Source organism: Drosophila simulans, chromosome X (genome assembly GCF_016746395.2).
Source record: "Drosophila simulans strain w501 chromosome X, Prin_Dsim_3.1, whole genome shotgun sequence".
Taxonomy (NCBI): Eukaryota; Metazoa; Arthropoda; class Insecta; order Diptera; family Drosophilidae; genus Drosophila; species Drosophila simulans.
In genome coordinates this window covers 2,700,192-2,723,544 of record NC_052525.2, presented here as the reverse complement: position 1 = coordinate 2,723,544, position 23,353 = coordinate 2,700,192, and the positions used below count along the sequence as shown (strand labels likewise).

At 43.4% G+C, this 23,353-nt stretch overlaps 1 protein-coding gene across 1 annotated transcript; it reads left to right on the top strand.

Annotated features, from left to right (window-relative positions):
- Positions 1-207: 207 nt before the first annotated feature.
- Positions 208-20,960, top strand: LOC6724994 (irregular chiasm C-roughest protein). The gene is made up of 8 exons (XM_039298133.2): positions 208-648; positions 7,789-7,891; positions 15,762-16,260; positions 16,398-16,598; positions 17,462-17,692; positions 17,984-18,086; positions 18,445-18,993; positions 19,129-20,960. The coding sequence occupies exons 3-8, from the start codon at positions 15,766-15,768 to the stop codon at positions 19,842-19,844; spliced, it is 2,295 nt and encodes a 764-aa protein (XP_039154067.1). The 5' UTR covers positions 208-648; positions 7,789-7,891; positions 15,762-15,765; the 3' UTR covers positions 19,845-20,960.
- Positions 20,961-23,353: the final 2,393 nt, after the last annotated feature.

The window sequence follows — 23,353 nt, the reverse complement described above, 5'->3', positions numbered from 1 at the left end:
ATGTGTTGAAATTTATTAAAATTTTGAAAATTTAAAAAACATTGTTTGGCATTCAAACAGATTCGAATTGAATAACAAAATAGAACAGAGGTTGCATCGAGCCGCGCTGTTAGCCCTGTTGCATGCTGTTAGAGCTTGAAACAGCACTTGCAACATCCTCGAACATGTTGCGTCGCTTTGTTTTGTTTGACGACAGGCCGCGCCGGCCGAAGAAGTCGGATTTTTGGATCGAGTTCGCACTTCGTTCCGTTCGCTCGTACCGTTCGCTTCGCAGCGGCGGAAACTCCGTACTTTCGATAGCTGGTATCTCACAGATACTTTTCGAGACCCCGAAGACGAGAACTCGCATCGCATATTCGCCCGAGAAAACTCTCAGTAAATGATAATTAAACCGAAATATAACTAAACGTATTTTTTTTTTTTGGTGCAAACGTAAGCCAAAAAAATTCATTTTGGTGTGGATTACCAGTGGAAAAGTGAGTGCTTAAAATGGAATAAACAAGGCTATCATAAAAACAAAGCCCGAAAAACCAAACAAGCTGAAAATTGTCACCCAACGATTATGGATTAGTGCCAGTGGCCGGTCAGATTCAGTTAAAGATATATGCATATAAGAGGACTAAGGAGCCGAAATTGATTAAACAAACAGTGTGAGTAAAAAAGTTAACCAGTAAAATCTAAAGACTTAAACTCCTGTGTTTTCGCTCTTTTCATGAGCCAACTGCAACAGCTGCTCCCTCACTTTGACCTTTTCGTTTGATTTTGTTTATAATATACTGTTGGCCAAGTCTCCGCCTCTTTTGGCCCCTCAAAAGTTTCGCTTTTGGCCACTTTGGCATTTGGATTTCGAGTTAGCTTGAGTGTATTTTTTTCGGAGAAAATATGTGTTTTCAATTGAAAATGGAAGCAAGATTTTTGGTTGTAAGTTGAGTTTGTTAAAGTATATTTATTTTTTTCTTTCTGCCTAATAAAATGACCAATGGCAGTACTAGTTGCTCAAAATAAATGTATGTAAATCTCTACTAATAAAAAAATCATCTTTCGAATAAAGTATATTTCTTATCAATCTGAAAATTATGTTTATTATAAAAAATCTAAGTTGAGTTCTATATCAGAGATATACTTTCCCCTCTTCAATAATAGATTTTTAACTCCAGACCTTGGACACCTAATTAGCTTCTTCTGACCATTCCACCCCTGAGCATCTGTAGAAAAAAGTGCTCTTCTTAACTGATTCGATCTTTTCTTTCCTTGGTTTTGCATGATTTATGATTTCAAGCAATAGCTTTGAAAAATAAAAAATGTATAGAGCTAGTCAACGATTAGGCATTTCGTAAGCACTTAAGTTGAAAAATTAATATTAAAAGTATAGAATGATTTTTTGTTAGTATACAAGTATGTACACAAACAAAAAATCTACTTGAATATGCTAAACAATGCTAAAATCATTCTGAATAATTTACGGCAAACGATAAACTTTAATGAGTATAACATTCAACTTCAAGTTATAATCTACATAATAGCCAATGTATATTAAATGTGCGCTTTGGTGTAATTCTTAAATGCGCATATTTATTTATAACATTTCAATGGTTTATTTCTGACATTTATGGATTAATTCATTTGGTTTTAATACATTTAATTCCTTTTGGCATTGATTAAATTAAATGCCAGTCTTATTGAAACATTCAAAAATCCTAAATTAATTAATAAATCCAATAGAAATTGTTTACTACTCATACTTTTTTTTCTGTGTAACTCCCTCCAGCTGTAAGCGAAGAAAATGTTGCTAGCGGCTTTGGTGTTAAAGACAGAAACGCGAGCTAAAGAAGCTAAAGGCCCAGAAGCTTTACCAATACGTCGATACATTGCACACAGATACTCAAGCATCTGCAAATACATATACAAGCGTATCTTCAGACTCACGCACCTGTCCCTTGTCATTAAAAAAGCAAGCAAAGTTTCAATCTTCTTTGGCAAGCTAACCTTTTACTTACTCTGCTCCATCCTCTGGTTTCATATATGTCGCATGATAAACACAGGAAAAATATTGATTGGCTGGGGGATTTGCTAAAGCACGATTAAGAAAACTAGTCTCAGAAAAAAATAGCCTGCTAACCAAAAAAAATGATTTTTTTAAATCAAAATTGACTTATTTTCATACTTATTTATCTTAAATGAAGCGCCTTTAAATTCATTTTGAGTCGCGTTATTAAGTTTTTTTGTTTGAAACCAAAAAGAATAAATTTTTAAAGTGTATTTGGGAACGTGTGTGTAGCTTTTGGATTTTATAATTTGGCCCAATTTGCTGGCATTGCAAATTGCTAAAAACGTCTGAAACAATCGACAGGAGGAAAATGGGGAGTGTGGGAAAAGGATGGCAGGAGAGGCGTTCGGTAGGCGTGGCAGGAAGTGCAACATGCTCATGTCGCAAGTTGTTGTTGCCTGTATTTCTCCTGCACTTTTTGTTGCTGTGTTATCGATTGGCGAGGCCGCATTTGTTGGATCGTTTTGACGCGTCCTCGTCAGCATGTCGAAACTCATTTTTCCTTTTCAATTTCGCCCTGCGATTTTGCATTTTTTTTTTTTTCGCCTGCCTGTCGCTTTGTTAGTTCTTTGCATGCCACAAATTATGTTCGTCACCCCCTTTTGCCCCACCGCTGGATGGATTACCTTGAGAGCGGAGCTGTCAGGCTTTTTGACAGTTTCTGCCGTATCGGTTCCACCGATTTGACTGCTGCGCTCATCCGTTTTGCCTCTTTTTTGTTTGAGAAAGTGCTTCGTTTAATGAATAATTGGTATTTTATATCATTTAGGTACAATAAGAAAATACTCAGTGCCTGGTATTTGCATCTGCCAGCTAATTTCTCATCTCATCTCTAAAAAGAAATGCAGACGAGGGCATTCGAAAGGCAAGCAATTTATCCCTTGGTTAATTTGGTTAATTGAAGACAATTGAGGGCCGCTTTGCAGTTCATTAAGCCTCATCAGCGTTGAGAAATGGGGCCCAGAATCCAGAAGTCCGAATCCCAGATCCAGTTCCATCTATACTTTCCATCTCCAGATCTGTTGTCTTGTCGCCAGACTAATTAAAATATTTGCACTCAAATGCTTAAGCAATAAATATTTGTCAAGCCATCATCATTAGGAGGAGAGTCTATAAGCGAGGGGGTTCTGACCTCAAAACATGGCACTCCACTTTCTGGGGAGGGGGCAAAATGGAAATGGAAAATGAAAATCTATGAGAGGCGGCATTTTTAAAGTGCGCCACTTTGGCCTGCATTTTTGATGAGCTTTAATGGCGCCGCCTTAATGCAAGTGAAGCATGCAGGGGGTGGGCATGGGGATCGGTTTGGGGGGTTGGGAAGCACCCCGCTCATGGTGCCCCCTACCATTCGCCCACCACTCTCCGCCCGCCGAGAATGCCAATTAATAGTCATTGATGGGAAAAGTTGGACCCAGAGTGGAAAGGCAGGGAAACTGAAGTGTGCCATCGCCTTGAAAAGGCTAAAAGGGGGTGGGAAAAATTGCAGGAAAATCTCCCCCCAGAGTGGGGGTTAAAATGGAAAACGGGCCGCCATGTGTGATTCCATTCCCTTGACTTTTCGGTGGTTGGCAAGCGGCCCAAAAAGAAAAAAGAAGCGAAAAGACCCAAGAAATTCGTATCTCAAATGGGGACAAACATCAAATTAGTCTAAAAATGAAAGAGGGTGATTTACAGGGGGGGGGGAACATTCAAAGGCTGAGCTCAAATGGGCATAAAATTTCCTTATTGTCGGACAACAGTCGGAATAAGAAAACGAAGTCCGAAAATGAATGGCCATATGGCCCAAAAACGAGAGTAGAATTCGAAAAATGGGCATTTTCGGAGGGTAAAGAAGTTAAAGCGGAAGCTGTCGATAGTTTGATGAATAAATATGTCTCAGATGGGAAGCTCCAATTTATGTCAAGCCTAATTATGTTATATTTGGGATAAGTGTTAGTCTCAGCGCTATAGATCACAATAGAAAAGGATACAGTCGTATCAATGGATAGTGGATTTAATTATAAAATATGTACATTGCTGACTTGTTAAATACGAAGAGATTTTTATTGAAAGCTCTTGGATTGCATATCTACCATGATACTTAACACTAATTAACCTAATCTGTAGTTGTTCTGAGCCCTCGCGAATTCCCCAGGATTACACCCTCCTCTAAGGACCATTTTCATCAGCAATTGAACGCGACGCGAGCTGGAAGAAAAAAGCGCTCAGAAATTGAGAGAACTTATGAAAATGTTTTACAATATCCTTTTCGTGTTATTACAAGTGTACGTCCTTGTCGCCAGCTTTGTCAGAATGTCTGGCAACGCTACTTGTGCGCTACTTTCCTCCCGGCTTTCCACCCCGAATTCGCCGCCGCTTCTCCCCCAGATCTTCTCCGCTAAGCGCCTTCTTCGGGTAGAACATCTTCACTCCTTTGGGGCGTCGTCAAGTTCGCGCTGCGTTTGAATATGTCATTACTCGTTTGGCCCCCGCATTTCCCCAACAATGTTGACGCGTTGTCGTCTCCATTCACCCACTTACCCACCCACTGGCCCGCCACACCACCGCACCACCGCATCACCATCTCACCCTGCCGACGTGTGGGTGGTGCTGGTTTCCTTTTCTTGGCCTGACTCCGCTTGGCCCGACTGACGGAAGTGACAGTTGAACATTCATTCATTCATTCATTCGCTCGCCGGCTCATTCATTCAGCCCGTACTCAGCTAAAAATCCACCCAAAAACCACCCAAAACCAAGTCGCGGAAGGGGAAAAATCAAGCAAGGCACCCGGCGACCGGGAACCATAAAGAAAAAGCAAGGCAGTGGCAAAAAATAGAAGAACCTACGAAATTTCTATGGCAATTTGGGCAGCAACGTGAAAAATGTTTAGAGATGCTAGCGTGATGAGTTTACTGAATTGAATTACTAAAATCGCGAGTTCTTAAGCATCTTTTGATCGTACTTAATTGATAGGTTATAAAATTAGTTGCATTAGGTTTTCTTAAATAAATTTAAGATACATGCATATAGCCACGAAGTGATATCCCAATCTTGCTCTATTCACGCTGCCATCTCGAACGGGAAAGAAGTAACCATGTGCGATGTCTTCGTCTCCGACTTTTGGGCGGAAACACAACGCAATGACTGAACGGAAGTTTTTTGGAAGCGCATAAAATTATTATGGAGTCGTCCTGCACGGTCTCCCCGTTCCCCATTGCCCCCTTCGCCAATCCGTATCTGTATCTGAATATATATACGTATATGTATGTATATTCTTGCCTTCGAGGACGTGGCGCGTCAATTGAGAATTCGAGTCTAGGACCTTAGCCTCCACTGGCACTTCATAGTCCTGCCGCAGTCAGCTTTTTTATGGCTCTCCTTTTCCTTTGTGAATTCACTTTAGTTTGCTGTCCGGGCTATCTCTATCTCCTTTCTGCCGTATTATTTTTATGCGCAAATTTAATATTTACATTTAGCCAAAGTGGATTTCGGGCGGCTATCGTTGGCTCTGTTCGGGCATTTTTATCAACTGACAACTTCTGACCGCAGAATGTTCCCGTCCTCGCTGATTCTCAGATGTATCTGCAAGATAAACAAGAACAGGGCAAGAAGCAGCCGGAATAAAATGGCATTTAGATAAGCCCGAAAACTTTGGACAAGGCTCAAAGGTGGGGTAGTAGAGCTACTTCTACTGCTTCTACATGTGAAATACTTGCGGTCTACAAGATTAAAATTCCGGAGCGATGATAGCGGGATGATGGTCAAGGAATGGGAGCGGACTTTTGCGAAGATCTTGGGAAAATCCCGTCAGGAATATGCCAAGTCGCTTCGAATTACAATTAAAATAGGCAGAGTGAAAGAGTGGTTGAAATTAACTATTTAATGCTGGGGGGGAAGCAAAAAAGTTGCCCAGAACATGGGAGGAGAATTCGGAAAAGTTTTAATAGTGTTCGTGGGGGAAAAAAAACGGACGTAACTTTGCCTTTGCCTTACAAGTTAGGAATTATCTGGCTTAGTATTAAATATACAAAAACGTATTTCAATTTTAAATCTACTACCAATATAAGTGGAAAGGGGATAACGTATAAAATACCCCCAACTATACCGTCCAATAAATAATTCATACGGTTCTGGACTATGAGTCATTATGCAACCACCCCACTGGGCTGCTCTAGTTAAAGTTTCGATTTTATTTATTTTTTTGGACAACCACCGAAAATAAGGAATCGCAGTCACCCCGTCGCACTATGAGTCATCGTCATCTGGCAGGACACCCCCGCCGAGGATTAGCAGCTGACTTTGGTCTACGGAGAACAGCTGACGGGGTGCTTTTATTTTCCTTTTTTTCCTGCCAAAGCCCCCACCCCCACCCGGGTGGATTTCTCGATATTCCCTTTATTTATTTCCATTTTTTATCCGCGCTGCTGAATTTGTAAAGCATTTCCAAGTACACGAGCGACAAACAGGCAACCACTTAACGCTTGTTGCCACATTCAGCTCCGTTCCAGCTGTCCTGTCTGAAAGTCCTGAGTCCTGAAGTGCGTTCAAAGCCAGGATATCACCCCACAAAGCCCCCTCCCCCCTCCGCCTGCCGAAAAATACAAAAAAAAAAAAAAAACGAATATATAAAAACACAGAGACAATCGCCTGATTCGGCTTTCGTGCCACACACGTTTTGTACTTTTTCATTTCTCTGTATTTATTTGTATTGTATTGCATGTTCCGTCTGTGTTTGTGTTTGTGTACCTCCGCCCCTGAAGAAGGGGGTTGCCCCCCTCGAAAACCTTAGGCATGCAAGGATATAATCGAGAGCATAGCCAACGGAACCCTCCATGAATCATGTCCGTCGCTTTATCAAACTAAAAAGGGGGTAAGAAGAGCATGGCGGGGGCAGGCAAAAAGGGGGTTTTTTGGGGTAGGCAGTACCCCGTTATCTGTGGTTATATTTACGGGTCTGTGGCATATGTATATGTATATGTATAGGAAAGAAGGGGTTGCAAGAACCCCCTAATGCAGGCATCAATTTTTCAATTTGTTTGGAGTCTTTGCATGCCAGTTGAAAATATTGGGAATAACATCGTCAATTTAATGTGGTTGCATTCTTGGAATTTAGAGTCGTAAGCAACCTAAGATGTTACTAAATTGGCAATAAAACGGTTTATTCGATTATTGACCTAATACTGTTTACATTTCTAATCTTCACTGTTTCCAAAGAACATTCATTAATAAATATCTACGGCCAGCGGCGTTCTGCCATTATATTGCAGCAATATATTTTCATTGCAGCAATTACGAAAGATCATAATAGAAAATTAAGTAGAAAAGTACTGTCGCCTGTGGGGAAAATTCAGCCCCAACGACAACGAAAAAAAAAAATAGAAATAAAGAAGCACACACAACATAGCATAAAAATGTCGATTGTTGACTTTTTATGCGAAATATGCGTGATTCCCTGCAAGTTTTCGGCCAGAATGAAAGTAGTGAGTGAGTACGTAGTGAAGGGGACTACGGGTACATAATGTCTAATAAACATTTTGTGCCCCATAAAAGGGCTATGAATGCGGAAGAACGTCGCTGCCAAACACGGCCTGTGCGTGTTTATGGCCAAGATGAAGACGAACAACATTAGGGCCAACAGAAGCATTAGCCGCAACAATTAATACGTACAGAGGCAGGCAAATGAAGCAGCACAGAAACAAAAAGAAGAATTGAATTAATAATCTTACTTATGGCTCCCCTTTTTTTCTGTTCTTTTTTTGCAGATCTCAAGGCCCAAAGGCAAGGAGTAGAAAGAAAGGAGGAAAACAAGAAAAGTGAGAAAGTGACACCCAAGACTTCAGTTCTGCCATTGAAAAGGTGTTGAAGGTAAGTCGGAAAATGAACCATCATATAAAAAACATATTACATTTGTAAAACAAACATGAGTAAATTATTATTATTAATGAATTATCCAATTGGTATGGATTTATTACACACTAAAGTAAAAATTAGAAAGATTTTATAACATAAATCTTGGCCCAACACTTGGTATCCATCATCCTGTTGGAATTGTAACGAGTCCCTTCTTATAGACACATGTATACACGTTTAAACAACTTTGATATGGACACATGACTGACATTACACAATGGCCATAACAAAACCGAACTCAAGTCGCAACCTCAAAAGAGGAGAATAATAAAATAAAGCCAAGAAATACAATGAGCAGAGATACAGATACAAAAAGAATGGCCCACGCCAAGCCCGCAAATAAGGTAGTGTGGCAACCCTGGCCCGTTGTAACCCCCCTGTTTTGTGCACACACATATATCTACGTATGTACCCCCTTCATTTTGAGCTTGGACTGGGGGTTTGAGTTTGGGTTCGGGTTCGGCGTCCATAATAATTAGTTATAATCGGATTTAGTTAGACGCAAGCGACCGAAGGTGTCGCCAGTTGAAGTTTTCGTTGTTATCGTTGTTCTCGTTGTGACTGTTGTTGTCGTTGCACCACCACTTGTACTCCGCAACTGAAATAGTATGTGTATTCATTCATACATAAATATATATAAAAGCAGATAGATATATAGATAGACAGATATATATAGATATACCGCCCACACACCCACTCGTGTAACGGTCGACCACAAGGCAATCAAATGGAAAAGCCAGCGAAAGAAAAACTGACAGCGACGAGTGGGTCGTCGAATCGGCGCAATATATATCTGCAAACGACCCAGTATCTCCGGATCGTACCTGCATCTATATGCTATGTCTGTATCTCTGCACCTTTGCTTTCCGTTCGTGTTCATTATTACTGCTCTTTTCTAACACGTTTGCGTTTTCGAGGGGCGGACAGGGGGGATAAAACCTGTATGGGAAAGGTCCCGCTCTTGTTTATTGAATTGATTCGAATTTGTGTGGAGACTCCACTCTGTTCGCTTTTTTGGGACGATTTAAAATGGGGTTTTTTATATTCTTTCGGGGCCTGCAACGCGGCTGCAGTGTCATGTGGTGGGGATATAACTCAATTAGCTGCATGGGGAGAAGGAAATGGGGGATACTGACGGCCGGACAAAAGAATAAGCCCGAGATGAGGTAGCCAGCGAAGATTGTTTATTTTTCGGGCTCAGTTTGGGTTCGGTTCGGTTTGGTTAGGTTTTTTTCTCTTTTTCTCTTTTTTTGGGAGACAGGTACCCGTACCCGAAACAGTGACAGCTGTCAGGTGAGGGTTTTACGATTTTGTTTCGTACTTTCCTGGTCAGGCAATTGTCGTTGTGGATGATAATTTGAAACGAAAACATTGCCTATGGGAACTGGGCGTGCTGTGGAATTGGTTCAAAGCAACGTGGTGTGGTGTTTAGTTAGATGTTGCACTTGCAAGTGCGTGACGCTAGTCGCAATTGTCACTTGGGGCTGGAAAATAGCCTCAAGGAACTCGAGTTGCTGCACAGATTTTGTGAAGAAATTTCGTATACTATTTGGCATTTAGCTGCACAAAAAACCAATAGTTACTGAAGAAGCATAAATGCTTACAATATGACGCCTATTCAAATACTGTCTGGTCAAGTGCAGCTTTCGAAATCGTTTTTCACTCTTTGCCAATGGTCGTCTCTGGTGGGTTTTCGTTTATTTTATTTTTTATTTGGGGTTCGGATTGGATCGATCTATGTCAAAGTGGCGGCCCACACGAAAACGGGTAGAAATAAAACGAAATGGATGGAAATCAAATGAAAAAATGTCGGTGTGTGGGCGAACTTGGACTTGGAATGGAACTCGAATGGAGCATAAAATATGTTAATAAGGCTTAAAGTTATACAAATCTCTACTGGCTGGTCGGACTGGCTGAGCTGGCTGGCTGGCTGGCTGGCTGGCAGCGTCGATCGCTTGTAATACAAAACCATAAACATGAATTTGAAAAAAATGCTAAACGTAAAGTGGAGAAGCTGCTGCGGTCGCTGGGGAACCCAAAACCAAAACCAAACCAAACCAAACCAAAACCTAAACCCCAACCAAAACCAAAACCCCGACTAAACCCAAGTTGAAGCCAGCTGGCTTGTCATTGTTGCAGTGTCTTTTCTTGGCCTGGCTTAATTTCCTGCTGCTCGACTTCAACTTGTTTTGCTTCTTCGCAGCTTCTCCCCTTTTCAGTCAGCCGAAAAAGAAAAAATCGAAATAATATAACCACACACACACACACAAAAGAGCATAAAAAACAACAACCACGAAATCAGTTAAGTTCAGGTGTTCAATTTACTGATTGAAATTCTGCTTCGATGTGGCCAAGCAACTTTCATTCGCTCTGCTCCATTCCCCAAGCCCATCTCCTTTATATATATGTATGTACATATATACTAGTACCATAGCAAACCCATACATCTCTATCTTATGATTTTATTTGGAGTTTCGGCTGCTGCGAGTTCGATTCATAATTTTATGCCTGGCCATGTCAGGAATTATGTTAGAATTATGCTAATGAGAGTCCGATCGAGCCGAGATGCTTTAATTATACACGGCTAACAAGTTTTTCACCCCCTTTGCCAGGTCTTAACCCCGCGGAGCTTGAAGAATTGATGAATAACTTAACTCGTTCTTCTGGGTGAGCTGCAGTTGGTTATTATATTAAGGCAAGACGGAGTCTCGGCTTGATTCGATTAGTGTTATGAAATCTGAGATGGCTCCAAGTTTCGCCTCGGGCTCATTGATCTAAGTAAGGGAGTTTATAGCTCAAGACATTTGTTTAGGCAATCCACATTGATCGTAGATTTAAAAAACAAAGATATCTCCTTTACTACTGCATTACTTTGCGAATTCAGTGTTGTAAATGTATCTAAAAGTGCTTAACAAATACTATGGCTATCAGTTGCTTTCAACTTTGTCCCAACGCTTCGTTTTCTCTTTAGATAATTATCAGAACCACTTTTTTAAGGATGAGCGATGACCTTTTCAGCTTGCGTTTACTGTTCCGTTAACTTGTGCTGACTTGGGCCAAAAACTTCTGGTGTGTGGCCCATTAATAGGCGATTTAAGTTTATTTTTCTGCCAGTTGCCTTTTTATTGGCACTGGAATGGGCCCACAACTCCCAGATTCCGTTGGCCCACTTTGGCCCCAGGACACACATTTGTCTGGTAATCAGAGATGGCAGCAGGAAAGAAGGAGAGGGTTCTCGGAATCCGGAGCAGTCATCATCCTTTGACTTTGACTCCTCCTCCCCGGCTTTCTCCGTTTGCCACTTAGCAGTTGCCTTTTAGTTGATTTGTTCGAGCAAACAAATTGTCAACCGAAAGGGGCGGAGAGAAAGGGCGGAGGCCCGCACAGACATACGCACAAATTGATTTTAATTGTTAAGCATTCCCTTTTTTAATTGTCCTAATCTCTGCTGAACCCTGGACCTCGACCAATATCCTTTATGCCTTTTCCGGTTATCCCCGATTCCCCGATTCCTGTCCCGTTTACCCTTCCGCTTGTTGCCTTTTCCATTTTGTCAGCAAAAGTCCTTTAAGTAGCCTTCCTTTTGGCCGAGCTTTTTTTCTTCCTTTTCCTTTTCCTTTTGATTTTTTTTTTTTTTTGGTGAAGGGTTAACCGGTCCCTAAGGGCACGGGCATGTGTGTGCGATGGAGAAGGACATTGTAGGTGCGACAGAGACGGATGGAGGCGTCCTCAAGTACAGTCGACACTTTAACTGACAGTTAAAGTTGAGTTTTCGGTTTGTTTTGGGAAACTTCGAGGCTGCTGGGACAGCTTACTCAGGCCAACAGAAAAGAAAAGCAAAGGATGTGTGCCACAGATTCACTTACTTTGCAACGCATTACGTTGCATTTGAGGCAGCTTGTTTTTGCAACGAGGAAATGTATGCCTGGTCTCTTTGGGGCTTATGTCTATATATTCTATATATTATTATTCTAAAAAATATGTGTAGTGTTAAATATTACTATGCGATCGAAGTCGTCTTATTCGGTCGGTAAAATGAACAAAAACAGATTGTCGTTCCATTGGTGAAGATAATTCCACCGATTTCGAAGCCACAATCTGGGACTTAACCCTCTTCTCGGACTGTCTCTTTCGCTCTTAACCCCATGCTGCCAATCACTGGCAAACAGAAAACTCCGATGGCAAGAAAAACATTTCCGTTGCGAACGCTTTCCGCTCCAGTTTTCAATTTTCGCAGCTCCGGCAACACAGAGATACAGTAATTATTTTCAGGCGACGCTTATCACACATAAATCTCGACTCCCCGGCCCTCCGATCTGAACCAATCCAATCCAATACAATCCAATCGATACCGATACTGCGGACTATATGGGTAGATGGTTGCCTGTTTTGTCAGTCAGTCGGCAGTTGGTCGTTGGACGTTGGAAGTTGCCAGTTTTGCCAGTTGGCAGTTGGCAGCAACTTCCCCGGCCATCGGGCTTCCTTTCTGCAGCTGCCAGTCGCCCCCTTTTCATACGCCCCTGGCCGCCACTGACCACAAGATGCAGCTGCACTTATCCAACATCCAACAGCATCCTTTAATGCCACAGCCCAAGCATCTGTTGTGATATTTATAGTTGCAAGTTGCAACTGGAATCAGTTGGGGAACAGGTGCTAAGACGACGCCCGAGATCGAGTTGTCAGCCCAGAGCGAGAAAAAAAGGGTTACTGGTTGCGAGAAATCAAAAGAAAAATATTAATATCGACAAGCCAAGAATTGATGTTCTATAGTAAGACTTACTCCAAAGCACAGATTAAATAAGGAATATATTTAAGTTAACATCCGATTTGGATGTTGCCTTTTTTTTAAGCAAACAATAAATCAAAATTTAAATTATAAATTACACATTTTCCGTGAAGCACTTCCACATTCCGGACGCTAATTATTATTTTTGTTCGCCCCTGTTAGCCAGTGTACGAAACGTAAACCAGTTTCCACGATCGCATTATTATCGCCGGTTCGCTTCGGTTATTAGATGCAAGCTGCAGCGGATGTGCGGCTTCCTTCGAGACTTTTGTCATTTACGGTTTATCTATCCCCCTTGCGATACCTGCCCCTCCACCGCCCATTTCCCTAGCCCGCCCCCCGCCCAACGACGGCTGCTCCTTCTAAGCACGTCGAAGTGGCTCTCATAAATCAATAAAGAAAGGCCCACCTGGTACAAATAACTTTGAAAAATTTATATTGAACACTCGCCTTGCCTCTTCCTCTTGCGAAAGTTTTTCGGCAGGTGGGTGGCGTTGGGTGGGGTGGGGTGGGGGTGGTGGTGGTGGCTAGGGGGACACCCGGGCTCACCACTTGAGCTTTAGTTCCGTGGCGAAGAGAGATGCCCAGGCACTTTCCAACCAGATGCCAGCTGCTACTGTTAAGTCTCGGACTTGGCCAATGAGTGGAGTGATTTGTATTGTTGGCCAACCACTGCCCACTGCGCCAACCGTCCCCTGCACCACCCACACGAGATTGGGAGCAGTTTTCTTGTATGACATGCCCTGGATACTGAGACAGTGACAGCAACATGAAGAAAGCAAATTAAAAAAGCCAAAAAGTTAAAGAATTTTTAAGGAAAATCTGTTGTGGCTCCCCGAAGGTCAGAAGACTTTGAACGAGCTTTAAAATGCAATCTAATGATCTAAGCCCGTTCGATTTTATGTCTTAATAAGAAAACCGATTGGGAGCAACGTTTAAGAATTTAAGAGCATGCTTATATGTTTATATAATTATAATTTTTGAAGTCAAGTTGCCATCCTGCATCGAATTCTTGGCTACGATCGGGTTTTGCCGTAAATTCCTCGCTGGCAATAAAGGCAATTTCTTCGATCCAATAATACGCTGGCTGGCCATCAACACTTTCCCAAAAATTAAAGCCGAAATCTTAAAACAGATGAAACCGAATCTTTATCGCCCATAAAAGGCAGGGCCACCAAATGAAAATAAAACTTCCCGTGAGCGTGTCTAAAATCGGTTTTAATTGCCTTGGCAAACGCAGCATTATCATCTTCAGCTGGAAGTTGGTGCTGATCTGAAGATTTCCATCGAATGGAGTTTCTCCCACAGCGTCGGATTGGGAATTTCTGGTTTTTGCTCTTCGGATACAACTCTAATTTTGAGTAATTTTCAGGCCCCGCCTCTCGCATTTCTAACCCTTCCGTTTTGTCCAACATTTTTTGTTTCCAACGGAAGCCCGCTAATCTTTTGCCTCCGTTTGCATCTTTTTTGGGTTATTTTTTTATGGATTTCTCCTCTTCTATTATTTCATTTTCTGTTATAATTTCGTTTAATTCGAGGCGCCAATTTCCGTATAAATGCAATGAAAACAAATAATAGCGACGAACTACAAAAAAACGAAATTAGACAGGCGGAAGCAGTCCGAAAGAGTAGAAGACCCAGAAGTCCCAGCAGACCCCAAACACCGAGACAATATATACAGAAAATAGTAAAATAGTTGTCCAACAACTGGGAAAAATGCGTGAGAAAATGCCAAGGTAGCCGGCACCTGTACGTCGAACTGGAAAAGTGGAAAAGCGCTGGGAAACGGAGCTGGAAAAGCGGAAAGGGAGAGTTTAGTACTTAGAGTGAGATTGTGCTTCATATATTGTAGCTGCAATTTATTAGGCAAATCTCCTTAAACGCAACTCGAGCTGAAAATGAAGATTGAAACTTGTTGGCTGGAGAATTAAGTGGTTACCATAAGGAATTTGGCCCAAGTGATTTCTACGAGGCGGTGAAGACAAAACGAAATCAATTGCCATTTAAATTGGGATCTAAACAATTAGTTTGGCCAGGGAAACTAAGCTTCCCATTAGCATTATTTTGATTGTTTACACACACCTATTTTCCTCTGTGTAATCGTGCCAGTAATAAATACAGTTTATTTAACTATTTACGTGATTGTACTTTTGTGTTGCTCCAATTTTATTGTTCGCTTTTAATTTAATTCTTGTGCTCGACATATTTGCCCGGTACTTTGCGGAATATTTTTGCAAGATTTCTGCACATTTGCCCCGTTTATGTGGCCCTTTGTCGTAAACTGTGGTATTGCCCCGCGGCTTAAGCCTTTTCTGTGAGGGTGGACCGTACGCTACCCAGCACCACCCAGCACCACCCTGCACCACCCAAACTCCTGCTGCTTTGACTAATTTGAATGTAATTCGTTTTCGGGGCTCACGTACGGCTGTCTGCACTTGGAAAACATGAATAAAACCGAATAAAATGGGAATGAATATAAAAATGGGTACTACGAGTACATGAGTAAAAAAAAAATACCAAACAAGAAAAAAAAAAAACACGCGCGCCAACAGCGAACAATAAACGAACAATAATAAGTAATAAGACCCTGAGGCAATTGTGGCCCCCCCCTCCCCTCAAAAAATTTGTTCAACAAAACGCGAAACGCGATAAAAAACAAACCAAAAAACGCAACAAAGCAAAACAAAGCGCATAAAAAGCACAGCAAATAAACAAATAGATACATGTGTGAACAAGAAGAAAGACAATTTTGTTCGGAGCTCCATTATATTTATATTGGCGCCTGCTCAAGGCCTCCACCAAAATCCAATCCGGTTTCCCCCGGCCATTGTTGCACAAAAATCGCAGCTAATTGAAGGACATTTGTCATTGGAGGGCGGTGTTCCGTGTTGCAAAGCGCTGTAGGAAGTATCTCTCCATATGTGTTCGAATCAAAGAGGACTGGAAGATAACCAGTGTGCAACAAAATTACCAAAAGGCCGTTGAAATTGTTCCCATTCAAGATATAGTGATTCATGTGCTGCTCTTCACATCTTTCAGCACCATGTTGCACACGATGCAGCTGCTCCTGCTGGCCACTATTGTGGGCATAGTCAGGAGCTCGCCGTACACGAGCTACCAGAACCAGCGGTTCGCCATGGAGCCGCAGGATCAGACGGCGGTGGTTGGGGCCAGGGTGACGCTGCCCTGCCGGGTGATCAACAAACAGGGCACGCTCCAATGGACCAAGGACGACTTCGGACTGGGCACGTCCCGCGATCTGAGTGGATTCGAGCGCTACGCGATGGTGGGCAGTGACGAGGAGGGCGACTACTCCCTGGACATTTACCCAGTGATGCTGGACGACGATGCTCGTTACCAGTGCCAAGTGAGCCCAGGTCCCGAGGGCCAACCAGCCATCAGGTCCACATTCGCCGGATTGACGGTGCTCGTCCCGCCCGAGGCGCCCAAAATCACGCAGGGCGACGTCATCTATGCCACCGAGGATCGTAAGGTGGAGATCGAGTGCGTTTCGGTTGGCGGAAAGCCGGCTGCTGAGGTAAGTGTCTCAAGTTGTTTATATTTTCTCCTATGCAGGTGCCTAAAAATATGCTGTTATTTTTGGACCGACTTTATCGAGACTCCTGTGAAAAATAACAACGTACGACCATCCGTGCTTACTCTTACTCCCCGCAGATTACCTGGATTGATGGCCTGGGCAATGTCCTTACGGATAACATTGAGTACACGGTGATACCGCTGCCCGATCAGCGACGCTTTACGGCCAAGTCCGTCCTGCGACTGACCCCCAAAAAGGAGCACCACAACACGAACTTCAGCTGCCAGGCGCAGAACACGGCGGACCGCACCTATCGCTCGGCGAAAATACGTGTCGAGGTGAGTTGTCCCCCGGCCAAAAAACCAGGAGCTGACCCCCCGATGGTCATTCTGTTGACAGGTCACTGCAGGTTTTGCATGAGCATTTACACTAGTACAAATGTTTAGGCTAAGAGGGAAATTAAAAATGGAAATTACTCTCAGGATGCTGTTCTTAGGGAATAGTCAATAGATTAAATATGTAGGGAAATTAAAAGGTCCGCTTGCTTTCTTATCAGCTATAGTGTTGCTCAATAGCTTTTTTTTAGATCCTAATTTTTTCGAGTGCATCATGCTGCCGCAGACTGAGGTTACCTTATCTATAGCATGAACGGGGCAGAAGAGAAAGAGCCTGCTATCTATTTTACGTGATGCGAGGCGCTGCGGAAGTCCCCTTCTTTCCCGAGGACAGCTGCAAGCCGGGGGATAGTATTTTTTGAATGGGCTTTTGTGCCGGACATGGCTCGACACTGACGGGCTAATTCATGCCCGGACATAAAGGCGCCCATCATGGGCTTCCCTCGAACCCCTCATTTCGTCCGGGGTGTGAAAGTGAGGAGCCAACAATGACCTGACCTCAGCCCACTTGTCAATGGCCTGGTTTTCGGCAAGGTGGGGTGCAGTCGGGGGAGTCACATGTCCATGGCGCTGACAAATCCCTGACGAAGATGTCTGGCCAAGGAGTGCCGGGATTGCCAGCTGATTGAGCTGATTGAGGGCCAGCTTGAAGCGCACGCATGGGAATTCCTTGGTCACCAAGGACATTGCACATAAATTGGTAGCACAAGTGGGCCTTTGACTAGGAAACGGTTTTATATATATATATATATATATTGAATTTAAAGAGTTTACACTCCATTTAATATGCGTTGTAACTTTTCCAGGTGAAATATGCCCCCAAGGTGAAGGTGAATGTGATGGGCTCACTTCCCGGTGGTGCTGTTGGTTCGGTTGGTGGTGCAGGCGGTGGCAGTGTCCACATGAGCACCGGTTCCCGTATTGTGGAGCACTCGCAGGTGCGCTTGGAGTGCCGGGCAGATGCGAATCCCAGCGATGTCCGGTACCGCTGGTTCATAAACGACGAACCGATCATCGGCGGCCAGAAGACAGAGATGGTAAGTGGCGCTCCTCCTCCTCATTTCTCCTCGGCGCCTTTCCAGCGCCTCTCCTTGGAGTCGTTCCCCCGAGATTTTAACTCGGGAAAACAGGTCCACATTCCACTTGGCAGGCTGGCGCATAATTAGAGCAACTATTGCGATTAAAATGCTGCCCCTGCTGTTGTATAATGTTGGCAATTATTGAAACCAGTTAGATCGCCACCGGAAAGGCCTAACGTTCCCACAATTAATCGCAACTGGAACTCATGGATCGACCCTCTCTCTCTCCCCGTTTTCCCGTCGTTGCAGGTGATACGCAATGTGACTCGCAAGTTCCACGACGCGATTGTCAAGTGCGAGGTGCAGAATTCCGTGGGCAAGAGTGAGGACAGCGAAACCCTTGACATAAGCTGTAAGTAGTCCAGCACTCTATGCACGTCATTTAAGATTTTCTGTATATGAAGTAATATCATTTCGATTATAAAATGCAATCTATAGTACAAAAGTGCGACTGCGACTGGCATTTTACTGTTAAATCGTTATTAATATCCGAAAAATCAAAATAAATTGTTGACATTTGTGAATTTCCATAAGTCAACAATATAGCTTTGGGCATCACTCTTTTGCCAAAATCAATTTAAAATGTCCATTTAGTGGTTTTCCTTGCAAAACTCCAAACATGTATTGAACAATAATAAATATTTAAGATATATGTATGTATGCATTAAAATAAGCCAACTTAATATATTATTTATTCGTTTAAATTGCAGATGCTCCCAGTTTCCGGCAGCGACCGCAGTCGATGGAGGCGGACGTGGGCAGCGTGGTGTCCCTAACCTGCGAGGTGGACAGCAATCCGCAGCCGGAGATCGTCTGGATCCAGCATCCCAGCGACCGGGTGGTGGGCACCAGCACGAATCTCACGTTCAGTGTGAGCAATGAGACGGCTGGAAGGTACTACTGCAAGGCCAATGTTCCCGGATACGCCGAGATTTCGGCAGATGCCTATGTCTATCTGAAGGGCTCGCCGGCGATTGGATCGCAGAGGACACAGTACGGACTGGTGGGAGATACGGCCCGGATCGAGTGCTTCGCCAGCAGTGTTCCTCGAGCCCGTCACGTCTCGTGGACGTTCAACGGCCAGGAGATCAGCTCGGAATCGGGACACGACTATTCGATCCTGGTGGATGCCGTGCCGGGGGGCGTGAAGAGCACGCTCATCATTAGGGACAGCCAGGCCTACCACTACGGCAAGTACAACTGCACGGTGGTCAACGATTACGGCAACGACGTGGCCGAGATTCAGCTGCAAGCCAAGAGTGAGTATCGCGTACAAAAGTTATATAAAAAATAAAATACTTTGCTTTCGTTTTTGAAACCTAATGAATTACTTAATTATTAGTTTGTCCGTCATTAAAACGAATTTTCCGCCACTTTTCTTGTGTTTTTCGCAGAGAGCGTTTCCCTGCTGATGACAATTGTGGGCGGCATTTCGGTGGTGGCCTTCCTGCTGGTGCTGACCATTCTGGTGGTGGTCTACATCAAGTGCAAGAAGCGCACCAAGCTGCCGCCGGCGGACGTGATAAGCGAGCATCAGATCACGAAGAATGGCGGCGTTAGCTGCAAACTGGAGCCAGGCGACCGAACCTCGAACTACAGCGATCTGAAGGTGGACATTTCGGGCGGCTATGTACCATACGGCGACTACAGTACGCACTACAGTCCGCCCCCGCAATACCTGACCACCTGCTCGACGAAGTCCAATGGCAGCTCGACCATACTGCAGAACAACCACCAGAACCAGTTGCAACTACAGCAGCAGCAGCAACAGAGCCACCACCAGCACCACCCACAGACGACGACCCTGCCGATGACCTTCCTGACCAACAGCAGCGGTGGCAGCTTGACTGGCAGTATTATTGGCTCCCGTGAAATTCGCCAGGACAACGGGCTGCCCAGCCTGCAGTCGACCACCGCCTCGGTGGTTAGCTCATCGCCGAATGGCAGCTGCAGCAACCAGAGCACCACTGCCGCCACCACCACCACCACCCACGTGGTGGTGCCCAGCTCGATGGCCCTGAGTGTGGATCCCCGCTACAGCGCCATCTATGGCAATCCCTATCTGAGGTCCTCCAACTCGTCGCTGCTGCCGCCACCCACTGCCGTTTAGGGTGGACCAGCACCGTCCACCACCACCACAACCACCACCACTGCCAACAACAACGATGACCCACTGAGCCACGCTAAGACTGATCTCACAAGGAACCGAGGCCCCGGCGGCTGCTTTAGGGGGGTATCACTGTTCGTGGTGGTGCGTTTTTTCAGCTACCAAAAATTCGAATTGCTTAGGTTTAGGCACTTAGCTCACATACATCCGATTATATAGACATAATCGTAAGCTGATCTTTAGCATCATCATTTCTATAGTCCTTAGGTCTAGGGTATTTTATTTTTTTTTTCGTTTTTGTGTTCTTAGCTTAAGGATCTTACAGTAGGCTAATCCCCAGTTCGATCTAGAGAGAGACTAAGCTTCAAAGAATGAGTGTTAAGCATTTACAGAACGAAAAACAAAAAACAAATCTTAGGAAGATTAGAAAGTTTTACTGCTTGTTGAGAAAACGCCTTAATGTACTAGTTAACTGATTGGTGATTTAACCTCCAGTTACAAAAAAAATTGGTTTTCTTGGGGGCGGGGATATGCGAGAGCCGTTTTGAACATGTTCTCAGATTTCATGTAATGTTTCAAATATTATTTTCCTTTCAAATAATATTTCCCATTCTCTTATATTTTTCAAAAATTTTATTGCTTTTTTTGTACAGCCCAGTGTACATGAAATTTTAGAACTATTTTGTAACGCGTCTCCCTGAGATTTTGAAATCCCGAGAATAATCCTTCGTCAAAAACAGCTGCCCCTATTTGATCCGCAAAAAATATATAGAAAGGTAATTGAAAGAATTCAATTTTATGTATACACACATATAGTATATGCTAAATGTTAATGAAATATATACAAGCATGAAGACATTCAGTTGAATGGATAGCGAGTAAGCGAACGAAATGCCAAAGTACCTGATAGTATTTAAGTCGGGGGTGGGAAAGCCTTTGGATCCGTACCGCCCCCATCAACTTCTTCTGCATTATGTAGCATTATCTTTTCTCGCCGAAATTCTAAGCTATGACTTGGAATTCGATAGTGCGTTTTACGGTTAAATAAATATAGAAGCTAGATCTTGACAGTCGCCTTAACTTATGACACGCCCATACATCTCAAAACGCCCATGCAAATATAGGAAGGAAAACAAAAATGAGAGCGTAAACGTATTCAATTCGTCAGTTCAATTGTGCTAAGTGTACTTCTAAGTGTATAACGGTCTAATTATCCTAGTTGTAGCCTAACTAATGATAGACACGCATATTTAAAGTATAGACCTAGCCCTAGATATACATACATGCATTTTTTTTCATAGGCCTAAGCATTATATTTTGATAAGCCAGCGTATTTCGTCTAAGGAGCCCCGGAAAAGTAAACATTACTATTTCATTTTGCTATATTTATTAGCTGTGGGCATTTTATTAGTGTCGCCAATTAAGCGCGAAACGAACAAATGTTTTTTGTTTACAAAATGCAAATGATAAAAGCAAATAAGCAGCATGAAACACACACACAAAGTTAAACACGAAAACAGACAAAAAAACTGAATAAAAATTTATTGAAAAAAAAAAAAGAAAGAAAGCCGAGGAAAGCGAATTGAGAGTTGGACATCAAAGACGAAAGACAAATATACGGTGGGGGGCAAAAAACATTTTTAATTTGCCCAGGTCGGAAGGACCAACTGTCAGTTAGCTGCAAAAAGCCAAAAATCAAACAAACAAAAGTGAAATGAAAATGTTCCACCACTGGCACCACTTGCACCACCACCACCACCGCCAGTCATGTGTGTTAATTTATGGCAAGTCGCCTCGTCGTTGTCGGAGTTACTGCACTGTGGAAAATGGTGGGTATGTTTTCGTATTTAAGAATAAATTGGCTTTCGAGAATAAGCAAATGGTGAAATAAAAAAGGTTAAAACAAGAAAGAAAAATGTCTTTAACTCTTCTCTAAAAAAATATCCATATATTTGATTTAAATACTTCTATGTTTTTATGTTATTGACTTAATTTAATTTAATTTAAGCTAATTGTGTACTAAGGCTAATGCTTTCTTTTTTATCATTTCGTTTTCGTTCGTATTTTCGCTCAGTGTGACTGACCAGAGTTGTGAAGTTGACAATGCAAACAAACGGCTCGCTAAGCTCGACTAAAAATGCTTAATGAGAGTGCGTAAGGGTGGCCCCCGCCGGTGAACCACCCACCAGTTCACCACGCCACCCGCTGCCCCCTGACCCCTTTCAGCCCGCGCTCCCTCCCCCTCAGCCCGCCATTTTCAGGACCCTTTTTCGCCGCCCCTTGAGGCAAGTGTTGGCCGCAAGAAATTCTGCGGCTATGGGCAACAAAGTCGCGCACGACGCCCATTAAACTAAATTAGTTGCCCTTTGTCACCGAACGACCCTCGCTGTCACACGTGGCTCGCTGGGGGCGGTGGGTCGTATGTTTGGGGCGGAGGGTGTGGTGGTGTGGTGGTGGTGCTGGTGGGTGGCGGGTGGCTCGAACATACGTGCACTTAGCCAGAAGGAAGTTGCAATTGCGGTTGGCTGTGTTAATTAGCGTTTTCTTTTTTTTCCTCATTGGGAAAGCGAAGGGGAAACTCTCGAAAACTGAAACTAACGTGAGTTGGCAAATGTCAAGAGACTGGTGAAAGTAAAGCCACAGAAACTGACATTAGTTGGAATCCTTTTCAGAACCCTTTATGAAAGTACACCAGCTAGCTTCACTTCAGTTTCTTTAATCTAATTCAATGCTAATTGAATTAATTGCTTTCTAATGCTACTATACTAAGGCAATTTTCTAATATTCCTAATAATATATAGAGCCTTGTACCCTTTGATATAAGCCTGGATATACTTGCGTGGGAATATTCAATATACTTTTCCTCACATATGTATGCTTACAGAATTTTAATTTATTTGGGAAAATTGCTTGGCGTTTCCCAATCCCAACTCGTTGACAATTGGCAAAAGTTGCGAGTAAGCTTCTTCAGCAACTGCAATTCGCATTGTCCGTGAAGTCGTGCGGAGTTTTGCCGTCGCGTTAATCACTCTGCAATCCAACATCCTTTCGGGTTTCAGGTTCCCTCGGCTCCTCTTTGGATGCCTTTTTTTGCCAAGGGGCACGGAGGACGGGGCTGGAGATGGCGCAAAAAACGGACACGAGGCGCCCGAAGAGTTACGATTTCATTAACATGAGATATGGCAAGTGCCAAAGCGCTGGTCGCTCCGAAGCCTTGGGTTTTTTTCGGGTACAGGATTGAGAGGGTTTGTGGTTCGGTTCGGTTCGGTTGGGTTCGGTTCGGGGTCGGTTTTTTGGGGTCGTTCCGGGGGTCGTGTTGGGCTGGTTTATGGCTCAAGTGTTGGCTTGTCGTCGCCGCTTGTGTCGCACTGCGTTGTTAATTGCTACAAAGAGAGTGGTCGAAGGAGCGACAGAGACAGGTGGATGGAAAGCACTCGGAAAAATCATTGACCCACTTTGCATCATGGGATCTCTCATAAATAAATAATATTGCAGATCAAAGAGGTTGTGTT